Raw genomic sequence first — 27,959 nt, forward strand, 5'->3', positions numbered from 1 at the left:
CCAGCTGACTGCATGTGGAGGAGTGGGGAATCAAACCTGGCTCTCCAGATTAGAGGCTGCTGCTCTCTTGGAGATGCTGTGGCCTTGGATTCAACCCAAGGCAATTAAGACCACTGCTTTACTCAATGCAAAACTCTGCACCGCTGTGAGCTCAGCTGATGCCCCCTTCTAATCTCCCAGGTGAACTCATGTCAAATGAAATGAAGAAATTGCTGTCTCCCTAATGTCATTCCAGGCCAGCTGACACCACCTGACAGAGGAGGGCTGATGGGATAATTTAAGGGAGATACTGACAGATCTGGAAGCAGGGGGAAGTAGCTTGTAAGGTGCATGGCTTTGAGGAAGACCATGTGCACCAGGTACATCTTGCGCAACAAGTAGCTGCACCTTTCACCTAGAACCTACTAGCATTCTTCTGAAGATGAACACACAGCTCCTGACGTGACCGGAATGGCCGTGAGTCCTGTGGATGCCCCATGTGACGTTCAAGGGCTCTGGACTCTAGTGGAAGCAGCAATCTTCCAGTCAACGCCAGGAGGTGGCTGGTCTGGACCGCCCCGAAGTTGTTTCTCTCTGGCTTCCTCCAAAAAGGTCAGGCATTTTGGGTAACCTTTGCTCTGGTATTCTTTGGAGACTATTTGAATTTGAAGGTGCCTCTGTGGAAAGGCTGAGGATGATAAAGATTCTGTTCATGGCTCGATTACTGTAGGCACTAGAGTTGAAGACACTCAATGCACGCCTGATTTTCTTGCCCAAGAAGCAGAAGCTTTGGATGGAAATGTAACAGAATAAAAAAAGCTCTGCTGGATCCGTCCATCTAGTCCTGCATCCTGTCTCACACAGTGGCCTGCCAGTCAGCTACCCTGGAGAGATGAACAAAGTGTAGAGGCTGTGGCCTTCCCTTGATGTTGTGACCTGGCACTGGCATTCAGCCTTTCTCTGAAACATGAAGGTTCCCTTTAGTCACCAACGATGGGCCTCTTTTCCTCCACTAATCTGTCGAATCTCTTTCTGAAATCCAGACATGCTCTGGACCACTGCCGCCACATTCCCTGGCAGTGAATTTCACCATTTCATTACTCATTGAATGAAGGGTTTCATTTTGTTCATCCCGAATCTACTGCCCACTTTTTCTGCCCCCAGACATAATTAATCAACCCCCATCGTATCACCATTTCAGTAGCCTTTTTTTCGAATCCTCAGCCTTTCCTTACAGTAGAAAATAGCAAGAGGTGCTACTGGACTCTTGCTCTTTTCTACTGTTACAGACAAACACGGCTCTCCATCTGGATCTCTTTCCTTACATAACACTTGTTAACATCTTGGCTGTCCTCATTAGGCCCACAATGGCCCAGTAAAGGCCAGGGAGAGGGTTCTTGCTTGCCCACCCCGGTGGCGGAAGGATGGAGGTATCTGCAGAGACAGATAACTGGAGGTTCCCTCTCCCACAGAGGTGGTACGATGCACAAGACCTTTTGCTTTTGCACAGCCATTTTTCTGCAGTGACTTGGTGCAACATTACCTGAGCTTTGTCAGGGGTCTGCCTTCAAACAACCAGCCTGCACTTCAGTTCAAATTACCCCCCCCCTTCCCCATCTTAGTTTTGGTCCAAGACCTCCCCAACCTCTAATCCAGAGGCAAGCCAGTTGCTTTAAGAGATTTGTAAATGAAGAGGCCAGGGCTGGACCTCCATGTGCAGACCAGGAGGGCAGGCAGAAGCATTTAGGGCTGTTCCTGGTTGAGAACAGCTTCTCCTGTTGGCTGGCCAGCAGAAATGAAGCAAGGGATGACTCGGTGATCCACTAAAAATACAGGATCCCAAATGGATAGGTTGTTATTTTTTTGCATTGTCGGATTACAGGTAAAAGAAATCCTTGACAGGTCTTCTGCATCAAAGTACGGGCACCCATTTCTTATCGGTGTTGTAGATGAAGGACTGCTTCTGGGGTACTGGCAAGTCATACGCCCCTACGATGGAAAACAAAAATCGGGCACGAAAGGCTTTAGTGTTGGTCTCAAGCTGAGCTTTTTGTAACACAAATGGCTGCTTTTCACTATTCTGAATACACAAGCATGGTTGCACCACCTCACATATTGCCTGGAAGAGCCATGCCACTCTCCACCATAAGAAATTGCTTAGAAAAAGCAGAGGAGCTCACGCTCAGGTTCTCAGAATTCAAAGTCATAGTCCCATCACAGGGCAGCACTGCAAGCGGGATTGCCAACCTCCAGGTGGGGCCTAGAGGTCTGCTTGAAGGTTGGCAACCAACCCTAGTGTAATGAGCCAGGAAAGGGGGGGATACCAGTGAGTTTCCATGGCAGAGTCTGCATTTGAACATGAGCCTCACAGATCCTAGTGTGACCTAGGGAAGCCAGGTCTCCTGCTTCAGGTAAACTTAGGGTTGCCTAGGTCCCCTCTGGCCAACAGCAGGTGATGGGGGGGCAGGTGGAGTTGTCAGATCTAGGTCAGGAAACTCCTGGAGATTTTGCCATGGAACCTGGGGAGGACAGGGATCGCAGTGGGCTACAATGCTACAGAGTCCACCCTCTAAAGCATCTAGAACATCTCCAGGGGAGACTGATCTCTGTAGTCTGCAGTGGAGCTGTCACTCATGGAAATCCCCAGGTCCTCCCTGGAGGCTGGCACCCCGAACCACCCGTGATAGTTCTCTCTCCCCCAAGATGTGAAGTGGAGTTGCATCCCTGGCTGGGATTCTGCTCTCTCTGACAGAGAGGGGGAAGCCATGCTCCAGGAGCTGTAATTCCGAAGGATGCCTAAGTCCCACCTGAAGCTGGCATCCCTAGTTAAACTAAAGAGTTTTGGACTAATGTCAGAACATTGCTAGTGACATGATGGTGTCACTTCAGGCATGACCTAAAGTGACATCAGCACACAGCCAGGTAGGGATGCCAGTCCACGGGTGGGACCTGGGGATCTCCTGAAATAACAGCTGATCTCCAGGCAACGGAGATGAGTTTCCCCTGGAGAAAATCTGGAGGGTGGACCCCTTAGCATTATACTCCATTGAGGTCCACCCCCCAATCCCACCCACTCCCAGCTCCACCCGCTAAATCCCCAGGTATTTCCCAATCCACAGCTGGCGACTCTACAGTGATGTCACAACGTGATTGGCAAGACCCTCCCCAAACACACACAAGTGAGTCTTCCACCACCAGTTGCCAACTACATGCTGACAATCCTAGTCTGACCCTCCTATCCCTGGATGACACCAGTGCTCTTTATTCTGGGCAATCTGGCAGGCTTTAGTTTTGCAAGGGTCTTTTGGACTCCAAGGCAGGGCTGGCAGGCTCCGCTCTTATCCCTTCCTGCCTAGCAGAGCTGTCGTCCGAAAACAGCCATGCACTTCAATCCAAATCTGCCTCGTGCCCAGTCAGTCCAGTGACCGACGCTGTCTGTCCTGGCTGGTGGGAATTCCTTTGCACTTTCTCCCAGCACCTGCTCTTTGAAAGTCCTTAATTACAGATACCAGATAATGAACCCGGGTCCTTCCACGAGCAGGATAATTGCCCTGAGCAGCTGCAGCCAGGCCCCCAGACAAAGATTCCCTCTGGGGCCCCCTCACGCTGCCCAGATCCAAACCAAAGATCAGATGGGAAAAGTCGTATAAGCAGTCGGAGCTCCTGGAATTTAGTCCCTCTAGGACCCAGTGCCGGCAGCTCAATCTGCATTCAAAGCAGGTGCCTGGCAATGGAGCCTCAGCCTCTCCTTAGGCCCCCGAGGGCTGTTTTCAGAAGGGTGTCAGTCTGTCTCTGTGCCGCTGCCACCCCCCCCCCCTGTAATTTGCAGTCCTTTCATCTTACTGGAGCCGTCCTTGCCATGTTTAAAACAGCAATGCATTAAAAACAAAATCCATTGTTGTTTTTTAAAAAACTAGCAGAAGCGTCGTTTCTGTTGTCTTTTACAGGTTACTGAAAATCAGCCTGTAAATGAATATTGGTTTAGACACAGTCCAGTGAGACTCTCACAGTCTGTCTCTATTTCTAGACAATAATTTCCCCCTGTGAATATTATATAAAGGCTTTACTGAGGCCATTATGGTACATGGACATGGTTTTGGGACTTGTTTTGACACTGGGATGTTTGTTTATTATATATGTAGCCTTGTTAGTTATGATATAACAAATCACCATCAAAGACATTATATTTGGTCTTCTGGGAAGCATTTTACAAGTTATTTGTTTGTTTAATTTATACCTTGCTTTTTCTCCCCAATAGGGGACCCAGAGCATCTTACATTATTTTCTACCTTTTATCTTCACAATAGTCCTGAGAGGTAGGTTAGGTTGAGAAAGAATAACTGTTCTGTCCATATTTTATTGGCTTTGAACCAACAGGTCTAAAGCTACCCCCTTTGGCTTTTTTCAATTTATGTCTAGATTGCTGGTCTATTCCCCCCACTCCTTCTTATGCATAGGGGCATTGTGGGTCGGGAAAGTAGTGGTGGAGAGCCAGAAGGAGTAGAGCTGGTTTTTTATATCCTGCTTTTCTCTCCCCATAGGAGTCTCAAAGTGGCTTACAATCACCTTCCCTTCCTCTCCCCACAACAGACACCCTGTGATAAGTGGGGCTGAGAGAGCTCTGAGAGAACTGTGACTGGCCCAAGGTCACCCAGCTGGCTGTGTGTAGAGGAGTGGGGAATCAAACCCAGTTCTCCAGATTACAATCCGCCACTCTTAACCATCACAGCATGCTGCAACATCTCCTTGAGTGTCCTGGTTCCAATGTGTGTTGGGCCTTTGCGCAACTGGGAATTCAGTTCCCCTTGGGGGACTCCAGGCAAGCATCTGACTCCACACACCCATCATGTGGACTTTATAACATGTGAACAGCCTCTTGGGTGTCCACCAGAATTTAGCATTGGACCACGTTTAGGCAAGTGAGTTTGCAAGTGAGTGGCAAATTTCAAATTATACCCAGAGCAGCTTGCATCAGGCCCTGCTCCTTGGAATAAACGTGAGATATATTTTCTGCTGATCTCTCTTCTGGATGTGATGTTGCGTGTGGGGGGGGGGGGGGAATACAGTTGCTAACCCAGATCATTGTCGGGAAAGAGCTGGCAGGCACACAGTTTTATAAATTGGGAAATTATCATCAACAACTTAAAAAGCTATTTGCATGGTGTTCCAATTACTTCTATGGGATGTAAGGGAAACAAAGATTTATTTACCCTTTTCCCTGCCTTTCACTTGCTTTCTCGTCTTTAATTTCTTCATTCATTTAAATCTTTAATTTGTTTTCACCTCATCAGACTCCATTCAGATTCGCCAGACTCTGGTCTCCCTAGGCAAGGGCCTTGTGTCTCACAGAATTTCCCAAGCTAATACTGACAGCCCTACATGAAACCATTCTGTGTTCCAAGGGCAGGTATCACATGCCTGAAACCACCTTTTTGGGGAGGAGGGGGACTCTGGAAAGTAGGGATGCCATCCTCCAGGTGGGACCTGGGGATACCCCAGAATTTCAGCTCATCTCCAGGCTACAGAAATCAGTTCCCCTGGAGAAAACAGATGCTTTGGAGGGGGGAATCTATGGCACTGCATCCCACTGAGGTCCGTCCTCTCCTGGCTCCATGCCTAAATCTCCAGGAAATTTCCAACCTGGACTTGGCAACCCTATTTCCAGAGCACAAGTCCCCCGGTGTCTTGTCTCTTTGACTGATCCTGCATCCTGCCTGTCTCCTTTAATTCTGACTCCAGCTCACACATTATGGAGTACAGTAGGGCCTGGGCCCCCTTGCTCCTGTGCTGTGTGTCACTCTCACACAAGCATGATAGGTTCTCCTCAGTTCCTGCACGTGTGGTGCCCAGTTCACATCAAAACTGTGGTAAGTATGAGGAAGGAGGTTTAAGCCTTGCCCTGTGCTGGTCTTCTGACCAGCAGCAGCCCTGCAGAAGCACAAACATATTGGTTTCCCCAAAAAGACCAAAATCACTCACACGCACATCCCTATGGATCATTTCAGGTCATGAAGGTGGGAGGGGACCCCTTTCTCCATACATGATATAGCCATGAACTGAACTGAGAAGGGAAACTGCAAGACATGCAGCTGGTGCACAGGATATGGGGTGTGGTTTACAGACCCCACTGGTGTTCTTGGAAATAGGTGCCCTCAGGGAACACCCCCTAAGCCTCTTTCAACATGAGGGCATGGCTCAGGAAGCATGGAGTGACGATAATAGTAAGATGGACCCCAAAAAAGTGGGAAGAGAAGGCAGTCTGAATTCGAGAGCCAGAACAAGATCCCTCTGCTCCCTGGGATGTTCAGTTCTTTTCCTCTGAAGATTTTCTTTGATTTTGTTTTTGGCATCTTGGACAAAGCTACAGGAGTGCTGGCCTTTGCACCTGGCTGCCCTGCTGGCACGTGTACCCAGCCATCCAGCATGCTCAGCAAAGGTATGAATCCTACTGACGAATCAAGCCATCAGCAAACTGTAAATAATGGGCCCCGTTGATATTTCTGGGCTTCTATCCCTACATTAATCTGTCAGGAGAGCTTAGATTTGTATTTCCTGTAGTGCTTATTTCCTCTAATAATTCCTAGTCACTAGATCATGTTACTCATGGCCATAGAGCTGCCAGCTCTGGCTTGGGAAATTCCTCGGGATTTCGGAGTGGTGCCCAGGGTGGGCAGAATTTGAGGAAGAGTAAGCTCAGAGGGGATGTGATGTCAGTAGGACAGTGATCCCCAACCTTTTTTTTTTTTTTTTGAGCCTCCATGCACCTTTAGAATTCTGACTCGGCATGGTGGACATAGTCACAACAGCTGTCACAAAATGGCTACTGCAGGAGGCAAAGCAAGCCATAAAATGGCCACCACAACTTTCCTTCAGTCGCACAGTGATAGGTCATCAGCTCTGGTTTAGGAAATCCTGGAAACTTTGTGGGTAGAGCCTGGAGGGGGTGGCATTTAGGGCAGGGAGGAACCTTAGGGCCTTTTCGCACAGGGATCTTTGTTGCAAATTGTTTGCGGAATGAAAAATCGCCATTTAAAATAGTGGAATTCGTCGTTATGCATACCTGCCTTTGTAGTGGAATCAGTTGCGTTTTGTAGCGTTTCCCACAGGCTTCCGGTCTCGGCAGAAATCGCTAGAAAGGAAGCGCTATTGCCAAGCTCATCCCGCCCCTGGCCGTCAAGCAGCCAATGGGCAGCCGTTAGCATGCTCCCAAACAGCCCCTTTCCCTTTAAGAAAGGTTTTAAAAAAAAAAAAAACAACCCATAGCAACGAATCTAGGTAGATTCGTTGCTACGGAGAGACCCATCCAGCTGCCTAATGTGAGCTGTCGCTTGATTGTATGATCGTTTGCACGCTGCCTCGAGTGATAAAAAAAAAATCCCCCCCCCTCTCACGGGCCCGATTTTCGGCTGAATTTATTTGTAAAAAATAAAGGGACTTTATTTCAGCAAACGGGCTTTTCAGTGGTTTGTGCTTAGTGACTAAAGGTGAAGGACTGAAGCCAGGGAAGCCTCTAAACAGAAAGAGGCTCGCCGGTGCGTTTATCCCCGCTCGCTCGGAGAAAAAAAAATGGCGATCGCTTCGCCGGAAGTTTGGAGGAGAGAGCCAGGGGGAGGGACTTTGAAGAACCAGCAACAATGGTAACGCACAGGTCTTTAACGCTACTGTTGCAGATTGGTTGCAGGAGTGTATCGCTATCCGGAGGGTGAATCCACTTTTCTGGATTCCCCTGAAAGCGCCACAACGAAGCGCTTTTTGCTGATTGGTTTCAGGATTGTTGCAGATTGTCTACGACGTCGTGGGTTATGGCAAATTAGTAGCGTTTCCAAATAGCAACCATTGTGCTACTTTGAAGCCGTGCGAAATGGCCCTTAGTGTTGTATGGAGACCACCTTCCAAAGCAGGCTTTTTCTCCAGGGGAACTGATCCCTTTAGTCCAGGTCCCACCAGTGGGCTGGCATACCTAAACAGTGAAGATCCTCGTGATGGGGTGGCAACTGCTGCCAGACTAATGTTTTTAAAAAATGTACACTGCCAATCAAATCTCCAATAGTCAATCAGAAGCCCTGGTAAGCAAAAGTCAAACCTAGCTCTACCCACTGTCTAGAAACTCTTGGTGGGCACCAAGAAATGAGTTCGTGGGCACCATGTTGGGGACTTCAGGGGTAGGGGGTACTATTTGGGTTGAGTCCCAAAACAACATCTGAATTTTGTTGGCCTCCTTGTCAAAGCCCCCAATTTATAGGTCAGCTAGGGCCAGTAGGTCACTCCTGCCTCTTTACTTCTCCTTTTCCAGTAGGTAGAACTAGGCAATTGACTGAATTTCTGCATTTAGATTTTAATTGTATTGAATTTAGTAATATTTTATATCTTTTTTAAAACCTTCACATGTGATTTCGTTGTGATGTAATCTTCCCGAGCATCAGAAGAAAGAAAGAAAGAAAGAAAGAAAGAAAGAAAGAAAGAAAGAAAGAAAGAAAGAAAGAAAGAAAGAAAGAAAGAAAGAAAGAAAGAAAGAAAGAAAGAGTAGTAAGTAAGTGTTTCCCTAACAGGCTCAATAGTAGTTCCTAGCCTAATTGGCCATTGCACATACTGGAACTGAGGAGAACCTACAACTCGCATTATCATTTAAATTTGCATTTTTAAAGGGTTGTCTTCTTTATCTGTTTTCACACTAAAACTTGCTTCTTCAGGCATAGTCTTGAATTGCCCCCTCCCTTGCCCTACAGAAAAGGAATCCTCAGGAAACTGGATTTCACCTCTTCAAGAAGGGTCTAACAGGGTCTAATTCAGGGCCACCCAATGCAATCTGGTTTCCCCCATTTTGAGGCATTTGGGAACGCCCCTTTCCTGATCACTGTCCTCTCTCCCCCTCCCTTCCTCCATCTTCCTCTCTCCATTCTGAAAAATGTGCTTTTTTTAAAAGGTGGTGCTTTAAAAAAAGGAGTGCTTAAAAAAAAAGCAGTCTTGAACAGCAGTGTTATAACATTATAACATTATAACCCAGAGTTCATTTTTATAAAATTATATTCAAGACACGTTGGGGACAAGGGAGGGGGGAGGTGATCAAAGGCACAGAGGGGTGTGATTAGGGGGTGCAATAAAAACAAAGGTGTGAGCAGGTACATTTTGCAAAAATCACATATTTTGAAACAGAAAAGGGAGAAAAGCACGATGGGAGGCTGCCTCCATCAGACTATGGAAAGCATGTAGCACATTTCAGCCTCGGAAATGGAGAGGAAAGCCCAACTGTGGCAGCACCAGAGTTGACTCGCAGCATCCAAACGAAATCCAAAGCAAGGCTAAAAGAAGGTATGTCTCCTAATGTGGAAACATTCAAGGGTGGCAATTCAGATCCATCCTGTGTACTCTGCAATGTGTGAAGAGGTGTTTTGCTTTCATCATCCTGTCACCTGCCCTGTGCTTGGATGAACAGGGCGGTTTCCAGGTTAAATTAAGAAAGCTGAAATAAATAAATACGCAGGCAGCCTTGGGCATCTGACAGAAAGTGAAGCCAGCTATTAAAAACACTTCCCGGCGGGGCAAGTCAAGCATTACAAGGCCTCAGAGTCACCTGCTTGTCACCCTTCTTCTCCTCTGCCACCCCCTCCGCCCTTTTTACTTCGTCACAAACCAAATGGATGAAATAAATCTGCTGCCACAGCAACACAAACATCGCTTCCTCAAATATAATAAATTAAATAAATAAAAATACAACTTTTTATTTTCTCTCTTTTTTTGCTATAGCCATTGCAAACCTGTTTGTGTGTCTAAAGCTCTCCCCACCTCGTGTCATGTTTTTAACGTTCCCATTTTAAAAATGTAACTGGGCAGAACTAATGAAGCTGGAGTGATTTGTTATATTTATTCCATTTATATACCACCCTCCCAGTAGACCGACTCGGGGCGGTGTACAGCTTCAATAAAACAATGCACAATTAAAATAATACACATCAACACCATTTAAATTTGGCAAGAATAAACTTGCAAAGTGAATATCAGCTTCTTAAGGTAGAAAAGCATATTTTTTTGGTGATACCCGCTCCCCTTTTTTCCCTTTATTAAGACCCACCCCCAGCTAATTCCACTTTGCTTTTGGCGTAGCCTCTTTTCAAATGGAAGGTATCTGATTTATTTTAAATGATGGAGACAGATGTGTTGCTAGAACTTTTTGAGGTTGATCAGAAGGGCCCAGGGGTATTGCCACCCAGAGACGCATTGGACCCACCCCGAATTTGTTTTAAAATTGATAGTTTAATTGGAGAGACAGCCCCAAAACAGACATGCAAGGAGACATAATCATGATTCGGATTGGGAACACACAAGAAAGGGTTCTGCCCCAACCCTCTTAATGGCATTCAAAACCTACAGTCACCTGAAATAGCTTTGAGTTTGGGGGAGCAAAGTGCCCACCCTGGTGATCCATAGACATCTATCTGCCTCAGTCCTCTCTCAGCCTCAGATTGCTAAATGAAGGAATGTGAGATCTCTTGCTTTGTAAATGCCATGCAAGCCTTTAAAAATAATTATACTCTTACCTGGCCCAGGTAGTTCTTGGTGGAATTTATCTCTGAAACAACGGTCTGTGTTTGAGACAAATACAGCACTGGAAATGTAATGCTTGCTGGGCCCGTTAAAGTCTACTATTTCGTACTGACCAGGTCCAGGGGCAGGGGGGCTTTTGGGACGAGGGGCAGGTGGAGCAGAGAAGTTCAAGGTGTGCTTTCGCCTAGAAGAAGCAAACAGAGATGCTGTTCAAACAAATTTTGGCTCTCAGTGAAACATAAGCAGTTTCAGGTTGGGTTATATGGCCCGTGGTCAGTGTGCTTAAATTAAGACCAATGATCTCATATTAGAGTGTTGCTGTGGATTAGGGATTCCCCAAGAAGCATCATGTCAAATTGTAGTAGGGTGTTGTTGTGGGCTTAATGGAAAGCAACCAGCTGTTTTTGTAGATAGCAGTGTCCCCTGGTGTATTTCAACATCAGAAGAGGGGATGTCTTTGATAGGTATTCCAGTTGCAATTTCATCTGGAAGAACAAACGTGGCTTTGCAGTCTATCAGATCTGGACTCATTCTGGACATGTAGGGATAATGCACTCTCAATGTGCTTTTGCAGCTGGATTTTCCTGTGCAAAACCGGAAAATCTACTTCTAAAGTGTTTGAAAGTACATTATCCAATGTGTACAAAATGGGCCCTGGATAGAAATGAAGGATAAAGATTGGTTCGCAAGCCAGTGCACCTGAAACTTACCAGGAAGCATTCCCTTCTGAGTGATTATGACCTCTACTTCACACCTGACAAAGACCTTATGTCCCCAAAAGACTACAAAAAAGTCCTGTCCATCAGACATGCACCTGGAATGCTGAGCTCAGGACTTAGTTCTCATGTATGCACAAACCAATTCCGATCAGGACTGTGGCCCTTGGGGAAAGAAGGCTTATTCACCTGGCCCATATCATTTTCCTGTCGAGGAAAACAGTGCAGCAGGAAGTGCTTAAATTCCTGCCTTAGGTATGTCGTAATCCTGGTCTGAATTGGGGCCCTATGTTCATGGGGATTAAGAACCCAGCATGGGCCTCCTCAACTACATCTATGGACAGACCATTCATTGGTCTCTTCTAAAACAGAAAGGTAGATTTCAGATTTTCTACTTTCAGGCCACTTTCCACATTGAGTTGTCTGGGGAGGGGTTCCCTCTGTGCACCACAGTTTTAAAAAATATATATATTATTTATTTTTATTGTATATAAAGCGCTTACAAAAAGATGAAAGGAAAAAAGAAACAACCAGCTAGCAAAATAATAGTTGATACATGTAAGAGTATAGTCTGTTATTATCTTAAAAAGTACATATTTGGTTCCCATCGCATGTTAGTCCTAACCTAAAAGTTACTGCTGTCTTTCTTAGCAAAGTAATTGTTGATACATATGAGAATATAATCTGTTATTATCTTAAGTAATATATAATCAGTTCCCATTGTATGTTAGCCCTATCCTAAAGGTTGCTGCTGTCTTTCCTAAGGAAGTCCAGGTAATTGCTCCACTGTTCTTCACATTCTTCAGGTGGTCGCAAAAGATGGAATTGTGCTCTTTTCCATGATGTATCTGCTGGCAGGTCTTGAAATATTTGTGCTTCTTGATCCACCAAACTCAGCAGCATCGCCTGAAGTTTTTTGAGTAGAGTATTTCTTGCAGCCTTACTGTCAGAGCCCACAAAGATGTCTCTTGGTTGCTTCTTGTGTGCAGTCGCCTTTAAGTAGACTCTGTATACTTTGTCAATCCGAATCTCTACCTCCTCTGTCTTCCAGGCTTTCGGTGATTTCCTTCCTTAGGTCTGTTTTCCCAAATTCTTCCGAGACGTCTTTGATTTTTACGCTCTTAGCTTTAGATTCTACTTCCAGGGCTTCAGGTTTATCTTCTACAACTCTCTCCCGCTCCTGTTGATTAACTTACAGACATTGGATTCTCGTTTGGTGTGTTGCCAGCTGAGTTGTGTTTTCATCAGCTGTTTTTTTCAAACCGTTGATTCTGTCTCAGAGCTCTTTCTTGGTATCTTGTATTTCCTTTTCAACCTTTTTGACTACTTTCAGTATCTCTGAGTTGTCTTTGTGTAACAAATGAAACATCTGTGCATTAGTTAAATTTTCCATTGCCGTAAACAGTCACAGATCACAGACAGGGCGTCTCGCGAGAGTTCGGGCAATCAGGAATTATCAGTTAGTCGATCTCCGTATTCTGTCAACATCTCCCGCGGAGCTCTCCTTAACAAATTCTTAAATTCTTTCTTTTGTTTGTTTTAATGAGTGCATTTATCTGGCTTGCCTCCCGTCAGAAGAAAGAATTCCCTTGTAAATTGGTTAGGGGGGAAGAAGGGGGGCTAGTGCCCAGCTTCAAAAAAGAGGAAAGCAAACAGAAAACTCACAGCCTTTGCGTTGTTGATTCATCAGACTTCGGCTCTTAAGCTGGAAAGAGATAATCTGGGGAAATGCAGGATTTTATGTGGCTGGTCGTTTCAAGCTTGGAAAATTGTTTACAAGTACGCCATTATGGCCTCGAGCACAGGCAGCGGTGATCCAGGGAACTTACTCTCCGCGGATCTGTAGGACCCTCAGGATGCCGTTCCCGGTCCCTGGGGCAACCAGCGAGTGAGATTTTCGCATCCCGCTCAGGTCTGCCAGGTGCCTCTGTTCCCGGCCCTCTGCTTGGCTCGAGAGCTCGTTACAGAACGGGCTAGCACGGTGCCATCTTCAGTCGTCTCCCCTGCACCACAGAGTTTTGAGGTGTATTTTCAACCAGACATGCCCTTGGGTCACAAAGGCTAAGTCCAAAGTGTTAGAACATGTAACTACTACACCTTTTGTTTGATGTTTTATTTTGTCCATTTATTGGCTTTGACAAGGGGAAGGGAAGTGGCTTCCTGAACAGGGGTCCACTGGGCAGCCCTAAATGATTGAACCAGCCCTGTTGAACCACCCCCCTCCCATATTGGGATCTGTCCTGGGAGGCAGCCCTGGCAAAGTGGATGGCCATTAGGAAGCCCTTCCTTCCTTCCTTCCTTCCTTCCTTCCTTCCTTCCTTCCTTCATTCATTCATTCATTCATTCATTCATTCCTCCCTGCTGGGGCTAGGACAGTCCTGGCCCTCTTCCTCCTCACCTCTGCCTTGTCTATTAGGGGGATCAAGGAGAGCCAGCAGCCTCTCCCCACAGTGCAGGCAGTAAGGAGAGTAGACACAGGGGAATGAGGAAGCTAGCTGCTGTTGCCCAGTTACCAGGGACAAAGATGGTGGGCACTGTCTTCCTACCTCCCCACAGACTGGGTGGATAGCTTGGGTACCCTAATTTAGGGTACCAAAAATCCCTGGGCCAATAGTCAGGTAGACCAATCAATGCTTGTGCAGAGCTCCAAGAAAAGGTGAGGGCTGCTTCACAGTTCAGTCACTCTTTTGTTACCTGGAGCTGTTCAAAAATGGTTTCCACCATAAGCTAGAACAGGAGATTGCCCACTAAGCCAACTGCTTAGAAGGTTACATCTGGGTTACAAGTGGCACTGAATGCATTTCTGCTGTGGGCTTGTCACTTGAGTTATGGCTTCACAGATGCTCCCTTAGAATAATTATGATTCGTTGAAGTATTACAGGGGTGAGGCAGGGATTGTCCTACTTATAAATGTCTATGCTGCTTTATATGCCCCATGCATCTCCTGCTGAACCTTTCTACTTCACAAAAGAAAGTGCCTTGAGTCAGACCTAGCCCATAGTGGCCAAACCAGTGCCCCTGAAGGCCCACAAGCAGGGAGGCAAAGGCTTCCCCCTCGGGTTGACCCCCACTAGCAGCTTCAGGACAAGGACTCCTTTCTAGCTGAAGTGGCTAATCGCTCTCAACAGACCTATCAGTCAGGAATTTGCCTTGACATATTCTAAAGTATAGTTCCTAATATCCTTCATCTGCTTAGCGCTGAGTTCCATGGTGTATATGGTGTATTCTCCGTTCTGCATGGGGGGGGGGGGCAGGATAGTCCTGCTGGGCCCTCAGAAAACTAAATGCACTGCAGTAAATTGCCTTATATTGAGGATGCCCTCGGGAAGCTTCCAAGGATCCCTGGAGCCAGCATGGTGTAGTAGTTAAAAGCAGCAAACTCTACTCAGGAGAACTGGGTTTGCTTCCTCACTGCTTCATATGCAGCCAGCTGGATAACCTTGGATGAGTCACAACTATCATAGAATGTCCTCAGCCCCACCTATCTCTCTAGGTCCTGTTGTGGGGAGAAAGGAATGTGCTTGTAAGTCACTTGAGACTCCTCAAGGGTAGAGAAAAGCAGAGTATAAAAACCTACTCTTCTTCCTAGGAACACAGTGTGCATACCACTATGACAGGCAGCACATGTACCATACTAAGAGCCAATGTGGTGTAGTGGGGCTAAAGAGCAGGGGACTCTAATCGGGAGAACCGGGTTTGATTCCCCACTTCTCCACATGCAGCCATCTGGGTGACCTTGGGCTGTCACAGTTCTCTTAGAGCGGTTCTTACATAGCAGTTTTCTTAGAGCTCTCTTACCCCTGCCTACCTCACAGGGTGTCTATTGTGGGGAAAGGAAGGGAAATGTGCTTGTAAGCCTCTTTGGGACTGCTTCAGATAGTGCAAAGCGGGGTATAAAAAAAAATCTCTTCTTCCACTACTTAGCTTTTGCTTAAATTCAGCTCTGCCGTCAGTACCTTTTGGGTGGATAAGGGAAATGTCTGCTTATCAGTCTCTCTTAGTTTTTGTTCCTAAATTTCTGCAATACCCCTAACACCAAACCCCACCGAGTCAATAGGGAATACTGACAACAGGCCGAGCATTCTCTGATCAGTCTAGTCCTGTTCCGGCTGAGAGGTGCAGCTGGGGACTTTGGTGAGAATAAACTGGAAGGGACCGCATTGAAATCCATGGGACTAAGGCTCATCTGGAGCAAACTGGTCTCGCCTTCCTATTGGAGTTGATGGCTTTGCACCAGCTGCAGCTTTGGCCCCAGAGGCATTAATCACCTTGACATAAATGGGAGACGGATTAGCCTCCACAGGGCTGATAGGTCTGGCATTTTCTGCCAACACAGATGGATGTTCCTTTGCCCCGTCAGGTTTGATTTACATCTTCCCTAAGTCATGTTGGTTTATTACATGCTAAGCCAGTGCCAGTTCCCCCTCCCTCTTCCTCCACAAAGACCTGTATTTAGAAAAAGGCATGTGATGTAGTAAAGATACCCCTGACCACGTGCAGAGGGCTCCAGCTATGAGGAGTGCAGGGGCAGGAATGCAGGGGAGATAGATCGTAATCTTATCTCAAATAAACCAACATGGCTGTTTACAGGACCTGTTGCCATAAAAAAATGGCTTGGTTGAGTAACTGACAGATAGTTAGATTTATTAGGCCTCAGAATGAAGGGGTGTGTGTGCGTTTGTGCATGACCAGGGAAGTCAGGCTCCTTACAGAATGAAAATAGATATTCACTTTCTTACTTGCCATAATGCAGATGGGACCCCTGCAGGTCCGGCTCCGTGATCTTTTTTTTTTAACCTTCCGCTGCTCCCACATTGCAGCTCAGTTATGGAGATGGAAACTATGTGTATAAACTGGAGTTCAGCTGTAACTCTTGGCATTCTCCAGGCCTCACCTGGAGGTTGGTAAACTCATATGTAGTTATAATGGAAAGTGCCTCTGAGAATGAGCAGGGTCCCTTTCCCTCATTACTGAGCAGCCATCATCAGACCTACCCATCTGAGATGAGATCCTGCTACTGAACTGAAGTGAACTGAAAGCCCTCTAAGGCAGGGGTAGTCAAACTGTGGCCCTCCAGATGTCCATGGCAGGGCATGGCAGGGGCTCATGGGAATTGTAGTCCATGGACATCTGGAGGACCCCAGTTTGACTACTCCTGCTCTAATGCTTCCACCACAGAGCAGGGTTGCCCAACGTTGTGCCTGTAGGCACCAAGCTCCCCACCAACACTTTTCCTGGGCTCATAGGATAATGCACTTTCAATGTGCTTTGGCAGCTGGATTTTCCTATGCGGAACAGGAAAATCTACTTCTAAAGTGCATTGAAAGTGCATTATCTATTGTGTGCAGAATAGGCCCTGGTGTCTACCAAGGATTTTTAGAAAGTATGTGGACCAAGAGGGGCTTTTGCTCCACAACGGTTTCTGATTGGCCATTGGAAGATTTGATTGGCTATGTAGATTTGTAAAAACATTAGTTTCGCAACAGCTGCCACCACAGCACAAGGATCTTCACGGTAAGCTCCAAGAGCCATTTTGCAGCAGCCACTTTAGGCTACACCCAACATGTTGAGTCAGAATTCTAAGGGTGCCCGAGGATGCCAAAAAGGTTGGGCACAGAGATATGACCCCTCCTGTCATCTCCACATAGAATAATAGCCACTTTTAGTTCCTGTTCAGATCATACATAACTGCAGTTCAGACTAGCCTTCCAAAGCCTTGCTGCCTCTGTCTTCTTGGAAAGTGAGCAGGCCGTAATTAATTAATTAATCAATCAATTCATTGTGTTCCCAGATTCATGTTTCCTGCTCTCCCAAAACCCCCTGTCTTTTTATTATTTACTTTTAAGATTTATTTATAGCCTACTTTTCTCCCCAACATAGAGTCAAAGTGGTTTACAACCTCATTCTCCTTTCCATTTTATCCTTACAGCAACCGTGGGAGGTTGAATAGGCTGATAGTGATAGTCCCAGCATCACCCAGTGAGCTCCTACAGCAGAACCCTGGACTGCCAGATCTTAATCCGACTTTTTGAACCCTATACCACCATGGCTCTGCCTTCAACGTACACGGTGCTCTCGTCTAAAGTAATGCAACAAAAGTCTCTGCCCCACGATTAAACAAGTTAAAATGTTCCCTCCACTGTTATTCTTAGTATCTTAGAATAAGAACACCCCAGTTTTTCCAGGACCAGATATTTTTTCTCTTAAAGGAGCCTTGGTGCCAACTCTTTGGGGCACGGTTACACTTTAGCTCACGTCACTGACACAGCTCAGAGAACTCACATGCCAAGGACCTTCCGCTGTACTGCAGTGTGTCTCCCCATGGGCTGATAGGCTGCAGGCCCTGGGCTCAGGGACTCTGTTTTGGTTTCACGAGTTGTTGTAGACTTGAAGCAGGACACCAGCGCCGCAGGTGACTGCCGGACAAAAGAGTCTTTAATTTGGTAATGACCTACATTTAAAACAGATACGGAAACTGTCACCGCAACTGGCCAATGCAATCTTGCGCTGCAATTGCCCTCTAATGATAAACTACTAGGGTACAGTGGATACTTTGAACAGACTTCCTCGGTCTTGTTGAAGCTGTGTGTGCATCTTGGAATTTTAAGAACAGGTGGTGGTGCTACAACCAAGTGTCTGCTGAGGGCAGCACCAATCACAAAACAATGGGAGGTTCTACAAAAGTTTAGAAGGTTCCAGTCCAAGTGTCTTCCTATGATGGAGGCAATTGTTTCCAAACAGGTGCTCTCTGCAGACGCAAAGATCCCTGGGCTCTGAAACATCCACTGCATTTGTGTGTGTGTGTGTGTGTGGCAGGGGGGAAGGCTGGCTCTTGCTTTCTGAGAAAGGAGTAAGTGGGAGCCAGAACACCCATGGACAACACACAGTGGATGACCACCTTAGACCAAGACAGGAAAAGGGAATATCTTGGAACTTTTGGAAACAACTTTGTGAGCGCTGGGAGAATAAAGTTTCCTGTATCTCTATAGTATGGGGAGAGGGAAAGAGGAACTTCTGTGGTGACATATTCTAGCTTTGTAAGTTAGGAACTGCTTGTGGAAAACTGCCATGACAAGTTAGGAACTGCTTGTGGAAAAGCAACACAAACTTTTTGTGTTGGCTGCTTCTTCCCCCCACCCAGCCTTGCTTCTTCCCTCCACCCAGTCACTGATGTGAACAGTTCCTATGGGTGCAGGTGGATGCAGGAAAGGCGCAACACGGGATGGTCCAATCTCTTCAGAGATCGGAAGCTAAGCAGGTTTGGCACTTGGAGGGGAGACCGGCCCTGCTTGTCCTGTGCCTTGAAAGCCCCTTGACTGAAACTTGATGACACTTAGATCTATACAAGTGGATAACCCTCCCACTTGGTTGGGGAAAGGAGAGGAAATCATTTGATTCCATTATGCTTTTGATTTCTGACATACTTTTGGGAGTTACACAAAGCAAGAGGGTAAGGGGTTTTGGTAAAATCTGCTCACTCACAAGGAGAAGGAACTCGGTCCTTGCTCTTGATTGGCAAGTCCCGTCTCGTTTTGGATGAGAACACGGACTTGGCACCTATGTTCTGGCTCCTCTTGCAGGCATCTGGGGAGACCTGTGAAGGGAAATGAGGTTTCTGTATAACATTTTTCTGGTGTTCATTTCAGCCAACAATCAGATGCCAACCGCCTGTTCTTAATACAATGCATGGGTCTAATGTGGTTTGTGAAGTGTGTGTGAATGCACCTGCAGAGAATTAATCTTCAAGACTCAACTAGCTTCCACATGAACATCCAGCAGCTGAATTGGGCTGTATCTACACAACACTTGGCATGGCGATATTGTTGCGTTATAGCAATCACTTGTAACTGTGCAGACAAGCCAATCCAGATGTGAAAAGCAGGAATAGCATAATAGCTGCTAGCATGTAGCCCTGGACAGTCTAGTAGCAAACTAGGCAGGTTTGCTCAGAAATATGTCCCAGATTATTCAGTGGCATTTATTCCCAATGAAGTGCTCTTGGCATTGTAGCCTCTATCTTCTACTAAATGTCAGTGGCCATGATCCAGTGATGACCGCAAAGGGACAGGATGTCATAGCAAAATTAAAAAGTCTATTAGCAACTGAAAGACTAAGAAAAGTTATTTCAATATGTGCTTTCATAGGTTCCTGCTCACTTGGTCTGATAGATTTGTGCTGGAAAATCAAAAGTTCTGGGGGACAGAAGTTAGCATCTTGAGAATCTCAGCTTTGAAAAAAGAGTTATCAACAACAGGACAGTCTTGTATTGGGTGCTGTTGACTTGCATGGAATGTTATATGGACCTTTGTAAACTGTTCTGAACAATGAAAGAGGGACTATAAACCTTTAAAGGAAATTAAAATCTGCAAGAAAGCTCTGGGTGACAGTGGCTGCAATCTTAAAGATGCTACCTGGGAGCAAGCTCACTAAACAATATAGGAATTATATCTGTGTAGAACTAGGACTTGGAGATCTCATAGAATGACAAATGACCTCCACACAACAGGGATCAGTTCCCGGGGGGGAGGGGAATGGGTGTTTTGGAGGGTGGACTCTATGACATCACTTCCCTCCCCAAGTTCTACCATAGACCATTTATGTACTGGGAACTTCACTGCCCCAGCTCCCGTGCAGGCCAAATGCTCCCCCATGTGGGTGCAGGAAGAGGTGGGGCAACCTGCCACAACTAAAACTCCAGCCTGCAACCTGGCATGAAACCTCCAGTGTGTAAACGGTCATAGAGACAAACCTTCAAAAGTACCTATTTCTCCAGGGGAACTGATCTGTGGTCCACCTGAACATTGGCAACCCAACAGATGGCAAAGCTGGCCCCTCATTTTCTTCCCATGATGTCTCTCTTGCCCATAGACTTTGTTTGCTAGTTTTGACTGTATTAAAAAAATCCATCTATCTTGCCCAAAGCCATAAATTATCCCAGCCCTGGTGCCTTACAAATGGATCATTTCCTGTTTGACTTGGCCAAAAGGTTACACATTGTTGTTCTGAGTAGTTCATGAGTTAGTGATTAATTCCAGAAGGTTCTTCCCAGGAGAAATCCAGTTTAGAACTTTAAAATATAACCCTAATATTTTTGTTGGGTGTGTGGATGGCAAGACTGTAATAAGAACCTGCAAAACTAGGGAATGTCTTCTGGGGGCGGGGGGTGGGGAGGTAGGGATGTGCTTTGTCTCTTGTCTTCAGTAAATTCCTGATGTAGGACTGGTGTCACCAGCTGGGCAGATGACTCAGGACTGAAAGACAAATCATGGGGAGAACAGAGATGATAGCCTATTATGCATGGGTGTTTCCCCTAACATTCACCATGCATTGTCTGTTAGGTTTCTTTGTCATACTGCATTAATTTTCCTTCCTTCAGCTCTCCATTCACTTTCTTGTTGCTGTTTTTCTGGGGTTTCCGAGAGTGTTTTTGTGCCGATTTATTTTTTGCCTCCCAGTGTAAGGTGTGCAGATTCCCCTGGATTTCTCCTCCATTCTTTTGCAGCCCCTTGAAGGTTGTTCCCCTGCCCACATCAAAATTGTTCTGCCCTTTTCCCATCTTCCACCATCTTCCCCCCTTCAGTGCTGTTCAAGCTCCATTCCCCCCCCCATTTTACAATTTTTTTTTTTACAATGAAGAGTCTAGCAATGCAGAATTTAAAAGATTTAAAATTGACGGGGAGAAACTTTAAAAGGATCTGCACAATGTTTCGTTTCCTGTTGGTTTTGACTTGAAAGGGGGATTGGAGGCAAACAGAAGCATGCCAGTGCAAAAGGGGGGGGGGGTTCAGTGCTGCATGTAAACATATGAGGGGGATCATCAACACAGAATGAAATTGACATGAGATGTAGAGCCAGAGAGACACTGGGATGGGAAGCCTAAGCTTTGAATGCATTTTTTCTTTTAATGCGTCATTAAAGTTTTTTGGGGGGAAACCATTCTGGCATTCTCCAGAAGCCTAACATTAAAATGGCGGCTGAGGCACATGGACCTTCTGCAAATCATCAAACTTAAGAATGGCTTGGGACTGATCTATTTGGAGGACAGAGTACAATTCACACAGAGCAGACTCTAAAAAACTGCCAGGATTACAACCAATGTGCATGTTCAAACTAAAGGAAAGAGAAAGCCACACAAACTTGCATGGAAGGTCAGGAAATTAGCATTACTATGTAATTATGCTAGGGCATCAGTGAAAATAACCCCCAATTTTTTCCCCCGATTTAGTGGCACAAGATTTTAGAAACCTCCCCCCCATACAAACTGCAGCCCTGTGCAAAGTGTGATGGAGTTGCAGCTGACTTTACACAGGTACACAAGCGTGCACACGCACACAGCACCACCAGCCACAGTTTGCAGTGCCAGTAACAGTGTATTCTAATGTGCATTCTGTACACTCTACGTGTTTCCCCAAATTATGACATCAGTTTTCCCCCTTTGCCTGTGTTCTTTTCTATTCCTTTTCATTCAATGAACTAACATTAACATGCACATGCAAAACCTGAACTGCAAGGATTGAGATGGAAGGTGCTTGCTGGACGTGACTGCACAGATGCAATAGAGCAACTGTGACATTTAAAAAAAAACAAACTAACTTTGGACACCATCACCGCAGGTCACAAGCGACATTCCAAAGGTTTAGAAAAGTACATTTTTAAAATGGTAACTTACAAATAAATACAACTGGAGGTGTATAAATCGAGCACAGAATCTGATGTCAAGATTAAAATGCTTATGCCTTTGAAAATCTGCAGTAAGATGTGCATGCATAATAGACCAATGTTTCCTGACATGGGACTTTTCTGGTCCAGGTTTCTGTTTCTGAACTGTGTGGACTTTTCCATCTCTCTTACACATAGTATCCTTTCTGGTGTCTTTTTTTCTTTTTCATGTTTTTCAGACCTCCTCCAAAATGGATTAAAAAACCCACAAAAATAACTTATGGTCAGAATAGAAAAACAATGCACTTAAGAAGCCAAGCTGGAGCAAAAAACTTCCACAGCCATGGTAAGGTGGGGGCCCAATGGGAGGGAAGCCCATGACTTACCAGGGGTAGTCAAACTGCGGCCTTCCAGATGTCCATGGACTACAATTCCCAGGAGCCCCTGCCAGCAAATAGGCTCTGGTAGATGAAAAAGTTAAATGTCCCCTCCACTTGGGATTGCCAACTCTGGACTGAAAAATTCCTGGGTATTTGAGGTGGAGTCTGGTGAGGGTGGAATTTGAAGTTGTGCGATGCCATAAAGTCAACCCTCCAAAGTAGCCATTTCCTCTGTGAGGACTGATCTCTACAGGCTGAACTTCTGTTATAATTCCAGGAGATCTTTGGCAACCTTAGATCCACTGTCTTCCTGATAGAAATCTTCCACCACCAGCCCTCGAAGGAGGGAAAGACGGGATGAATCCTGGTACTTACTGTTCTATATGTTGGGATAACAGAAGCTTGGGGAAGATTTTCTGTCAGGAAGACAATAGAATAAGGTGACCAGATTTTAACATTGGTAAAGCGGGACACCATTGACCGGGGGGGGGGGTCTGGATTAAAAATTAGGTCTATATGGAGCAACAAAAATTTTCATAGAATGCATAGAACACAAAAATAGTATTGTAATATATATTTTTTAAATTTCAACATAAGTACAATTTGCCAGGTGCCCCCAGATGTCCCTCCAAATGTGGGACAATCTGGTCACCTTACAATAGAAAGAAAGCAATTTAGGTGACCAACCTCCAAGTAGAGCCCGGAGTTTTCTCCAGAGTTACAACTGATCTCCAAGGTACTGAGATCAGGGGGAAATGGCAGCTTTGGAGCCAAGAAAGGAGAAAAACTGGGACAATAGGGCTTAAAAAACAAAACAGACATTCAGTAAATTGAAAACACACTTAGAATGTTTCAGGGGTTTCTCAATGGTAAAAGTGTTGAGAAAGGCTGGTGTACACACACACACACACACACACACACACAAACCCTTTCAATGGCTATCCCATCTTGGTTTTGGCCAGCCTGTGAAGCCTGGCCTGGATTTCATCATTTCTTGGCCGCTCTCCCTCCCCTTTCCACTGCCCCAACCCATCTTACGTTGTATTGGTTGGGGGCTGGAGTCACTGCTTTGGATATTTTCCTAGCAATTGGTTTTTGAAACATGCTGGAATATCCCAAGCTAAAATCTTGCTTGGACTTGAGAGTAGGTGGGAGGTTGTAAGCATTTGCAGCAGGATAGCTGGGGATTCTGTGTCGAGCAACACGCACATCCTAGAAAGAAGGAAACAAAAAAACTGGATTTCTTTACACCATTTGTTATCCTAAGAATATGCCTAGGCTAGCCTGATCTCATCAGATTTTGGAAGCCAAACACGGTTAAGCCTGGTTAGCATTTGGATGGGAGACTCAGAGGTGCTATGAAGAGGCAGGCAACGGCAAACCACTTTCCTTCATCTCTTCCTTTGAAAAAACTATTTGGTCACTGTAAGTCAGTTTTGACTTGAACGCACTTTCCGCCACCTCCATCCTAAGAAAATAACCTTTGATTTGTGTCTGTTCTGTTTACACGATAAGAGGGATTAATGCTGGGGCTGAAGTGACTTGAAAATGTCAAAATGGTCCTTGAGTAATCAAAGGCTCTTGAACCTGTATGTAGCCTTTCAGAGTGTTCAAGAGTAGCATCAGGTATTCCTGCGTTTGTAGCCAGGAAGCCTTTGAGTAGCTGCTGTCTCTCGGCCTCAGGTCCCCATCTGTAATGTGAGGATAATCAAAACTGACGTACTTCACATGGTTTTCCTAATGAGTGCTGGGAAAAGACCTGGCCATTCACTCATTATTTCTGAAGATAGGTTTGAACCTGGTAAAGAATCTGTCACATGCCCATTCCTCTCATAATATGGTCACCGGGGCTCCTGAGGCTTGGAGGAGGGCAGGATGAGGCAGTGATGTGGTAGAGAAAGGGCCTGAACCTGTATAATCATTTAGTGACATTTTCAGAGGAAGGTTAGTGCCCTCTTTCCTATGTGCCTTCAAGATTTATGACTGAGGGACCGGAGAGCATTTGTGAGGTAGAGGAAATCTGATCCTTCCACACTGGCTTCTGCTCCTCCACCACCACCCCAAGCAAGGCTGTCCTTTACATCTGTGCCTACCTTCTGCTCTGACTGTGCTTCCTCTCCCCACATTCCCATACATTCACCATCTGTTTTCTTACTCCCTATCACCTGCTTGCCCACCTGTCAGGCCTAAGTAGTCATATCTCCCCCAGCCCACTCACTCTCCCCCATTCTCCTCTTCCCACTGCCCTGCAGACACAGCAGTGTTGATTTCTCCTACCTTCCCTATCCTCTCATCACCACTCCTGTCCCCCTACCCTACCCTACCCCACCTCACCTCACCACTGCTTTCCTTCCTGCCCCTCCTGACTCCTCCCTTCCCTTACAGCCCATATGGCTCCTTTTCCTATTCCCTCCTCAACCCCCACCTCACTGCCTACTGGGGGCTGCCCAGTGTGGGACACTGTTTGGAACTGCTGCCTAAAATGTCACCAAAGGTTGTGTTTTCTCCTCTGTAATACCTGAGTCTGTGCTTGATAGCGTTCCCTCCCCCTTTTAATTAAGGTTGCCAACCTCTAGGCAGGGCCTGGAATGGCAACAGATCTCCAGGCTACAGGTCTCAGTTTCCCTGGAGAAAATGGCTGCTTTGCCGGGTGGACCCCATTGATTTATTCCCCGCCCTCCCCAGATTCCACCCAAATCTCCAGGAATTTCATAACCCAAAGTCGGCAACCTTTTTTTTAACCAACACATACTTTCTCCTTTTGAGAACCTGAGGATTTCAGAAATATCCATCCCATTTTTATTGATTTATTCTGACATTTTTAACCCACCTTTTGCCAACACAAGTTTCAAACTCTGAGTGACCCGATTGTGCAGATACCTTAATCCTTAGGGTTGGGCCAAGAGTGCCAACTAGCTCTATGATTCCTTATTAGTCACATCTGCCTCTCTAGCAAACTATCCCAGGGACTGAGACGAAGGGTTGATTCACATGATATTTTGGGCTTCTGAGTCTATTACAATGACAACCATGGCCGTGAGGGGAGAAGGAGCTTCCAGAATTCCAACTCCTCACCCGATAAGACCAAGGTTTTGATAGAGTCACAAAAGTGCACTCATCTTACATTGAAATGCTATCTCTTTCAGCTTTGTCAGTGCAAAAACTGATATTTTGGATTTTTAACCACCATTTGCTAGAATACTTCCAGTCCCTAATACATTTGCCTGGAATTAAATCTCATTAATTTCAAAAGTCTTTGTCTTCCAAGGGTAAGCTAAGGGTAGAATTTAAGTTTAATTACAGCCATCTCAGCCATAATTAATTATCCCTCTCACACACACATGGGTCTGTTCCTGACAATAGTAAATGCTGTTATTACTGTCACTGTTTTACTGCAGTAAGAATAAAAAGCTAAGGTGTGACCATTTAATAGTTCAGTAACTGAGAGAATGACAAGGGCTTCATAGTTCTGGCCTTTTCTTCTTGACATTCAACATTTATTGATTTGTTTACTTTTCCATTGAGACTCAAGGCTGATTCCAAAACTAGAAAACAATGCAATAGAAACAGTACAAGACATGACGTGTCATAAACAATGCAAAAACAGCATTAGAGAAAGGAGTAAATGACAAGCAGAGGATGCACAAAGACTTACGGGGACATCTCCTTCCCTTGCCTGAAAAGCTCCCTGTTTCCTGCTTCCTCCTTTCCACTGATCAACATATTTTACTTGCTCCAATGTCTCGAGTTTTCCCTCACCCTGGCAAAATTCCATGGTTCCAGCCACTGCACCAGGGCAGACCCAGCTGCCTGGCAATGCCATGGGCCCAGTTGCACAGTGGGGAACCTGCAAGGGCTTGCTGAGAGACTGCCCTTCCCCTGGAATCCCTCTCTCCATACCTTTTCTTCTTTTCCTCCTCCTTGCAACCCCCATATCCTCACTTTTCTATGTTTCCTTTTCTCCTTCCCACTCACCAATCAACCTACTTCTTATCTGCCCTTCATCTTCAACCATATATATTTTTTACTTCATTTATAACCACCTTTCTCCACACAGGAGATCCAAAGTAGCTTATAGTGCAGGAGTGGCCAAACTGTGGTTCTCCAGATGTCCATGGACTACCATGCACATGACAGCAAGGGCTCATGGGAACTGTAGTTCATGGACATTTAGACAGCCACAATTTGGCCACCCCTGTAGTGTTTTGCTCTCCCCCATCTTATCCCCACAATGACCCTGAGAGATAAGTTAGGCTGAGAATGTGAAATTAGTCTGAAATCACCTAGTGAGCTTCCAAGTCAGAATAGGGATTTGAGTGTGTTCCAGTCCTACCCTGACCTGGATGGTCCAGACTAGCCCAATCTTGTTTGAAACTAAGCGGGACCAACCCTACATAGTATGTGGATGGGAAACCACCAAGGAAAGCCAGGGTCACTACACAGAGGCAAGCAACAGCAAACCTCTTCTGGATGTCTCTTGCCTTGAAAACCCCATGAGGTCACCACAAGTTGGCTGAGGCTTGATGGTGCCCCCAACCTTGACCCCAATCCCATACTCTTCAGAAACTGAGGAACTGGAGAAAAAATGGCCAGCAAGTAGCTTCCCTGGAGATGCTCTAGGAGTTTTCTCATGTTTTTTTGGTAAATACCACAGAGATTGGGGAAATTCCGAGTATCACCTGGAAGCAATGTCATAATTCTCCCCAAAGTCCACCCTTCCCAGCCACCTCCTTCAAAACATTTAGGCATTTGCTGAGGCACTGAAAAATGCAATTGGCTACAGCCCTCTTCCCTTTAGCGTCCTCCTGAACCATTCCATTTTACAACCACTCTACCATTTCTCTTACCAAGGAAGGAAAAGAACAGGTTCCCTTCCGGGACTGGGAGACGTTGCTGAAAAGCGTAGATTGATGAGTGACATTATAAAATCCCGGGCCAGGATTGTCATTCTAGGAAAAACACAACATATCATCGCAATTAGGTAGAGGGATATTGTGAAGCGATACTGCCAATACACAGGAAAGCCTTGATGGAGTTTTCTACACACCAATGAACCCTGTTCTGTTGTTAAACTCATTAACTGGTTAGGCATTCGGTTGATCAACTGAACATTCTACCAACGATTGTCAGTCCTATGAGAAAAGGCACGAGATGTCAAAACGAGGGCAGGCTGTTTTCCTCCATCCAGCATACGCATGACATGAGCATGACCTTGTGGGTGGAGTTCTACACAATGGCATTACAACGTGGGCTCAATGCATCCCCTCCCATGACTTAAGCCTCTGGATTTTTTGGCTGGTTTTTGTCAATTGTCACTGTACACTAAGCAGGCTCTTTGCTTGTTTCAAAATCAAAATAATCTCATTTTAATGGATAGTCTCAAATTGCATGGCAAAATGGGCCTGAAGCAGGGGATTAGATTTCTCCGGTGTCTACACAGCAGCAAGAGAGAGGCTTGGGGAGTTCAAATCCATTGCATCCCTAATCCCACCTTTACATCTTGACTTGGCCAAAATTATTTCAGTGTGTGGGCAGAGTATATTATTTCAAGGTGCCTCACCCCTCCCTGACTCAACCGCCCTTCCAAAAAGGGCTTTTCTTTTTATTCCAGAATGTGTTCTGGGTGGGATTTCTATTTATAGAATGAAAGAAAACGAAACTAATTGGCTGTCCAGGACAATAC

At 45.7% G+C, this 27,959-nt stretch overlaps 1 protein-coding gene across 3 annotated transcripts in view; it reads right to left on the bottom strand.

The window, feature by feature from the left end:
- Positions 1-1,827: 1,827 nt before the first annotated feature.
- The window catches only part of STPG1 (sperm tail PG-rich repeat containing 1), a 38,136-nt gene continuing 12,004 nt past the window's right edge, over positions 1,828-27,959 (bottom strand). For all 3 annotated transcript variants that reach the window (XM_077337622.1, XM_077337624.1, XM_077337623.1), the window contains exons 4-9: positions 27,124-27,225; positions 23,315-23,488; positions 18,720-18,831; positions 17,520-17,688; positions 10,515-10,705; positions 1,828-1,968 (exon numbers count right to left, since the gene is read on the bottom strand). In XM_077337622.1, the coding sequence (XP_077193737.1) occupies positions 1,892-1,968; positions 10,515-10,705; positions 17,520-17,688; positions 18,720-18,831; positions 23,315-23,488; positions 27,124-27,225 (825 nt within the window). In that variant the 3' untranslated portion in view covers positions 1,828-1,891. The remainder of the gene's footprint in view (positions 1,969-10,514; positions 10,706-17,519; positions 17,689-18,719; positions 18,832-23,314; positions 23,489-27,123; positions 27,226-27,959) is intronic.

The sequence above is a fragment of the Paroedura picta genome, chromosome 5 (genome assembly GCF_049243985.1).
Source record: "Paroedura picta isolate Pp20150507F chromosome 5, Ppicta_v3.0, whole genome shotgun sequence".
Classification (NCBI taxonomy): Eukaryota; Metazoa; Chordata; class Lepidosauria; order Squamata; family Gekkonidae; genus Paroedura; species Paroedura picta.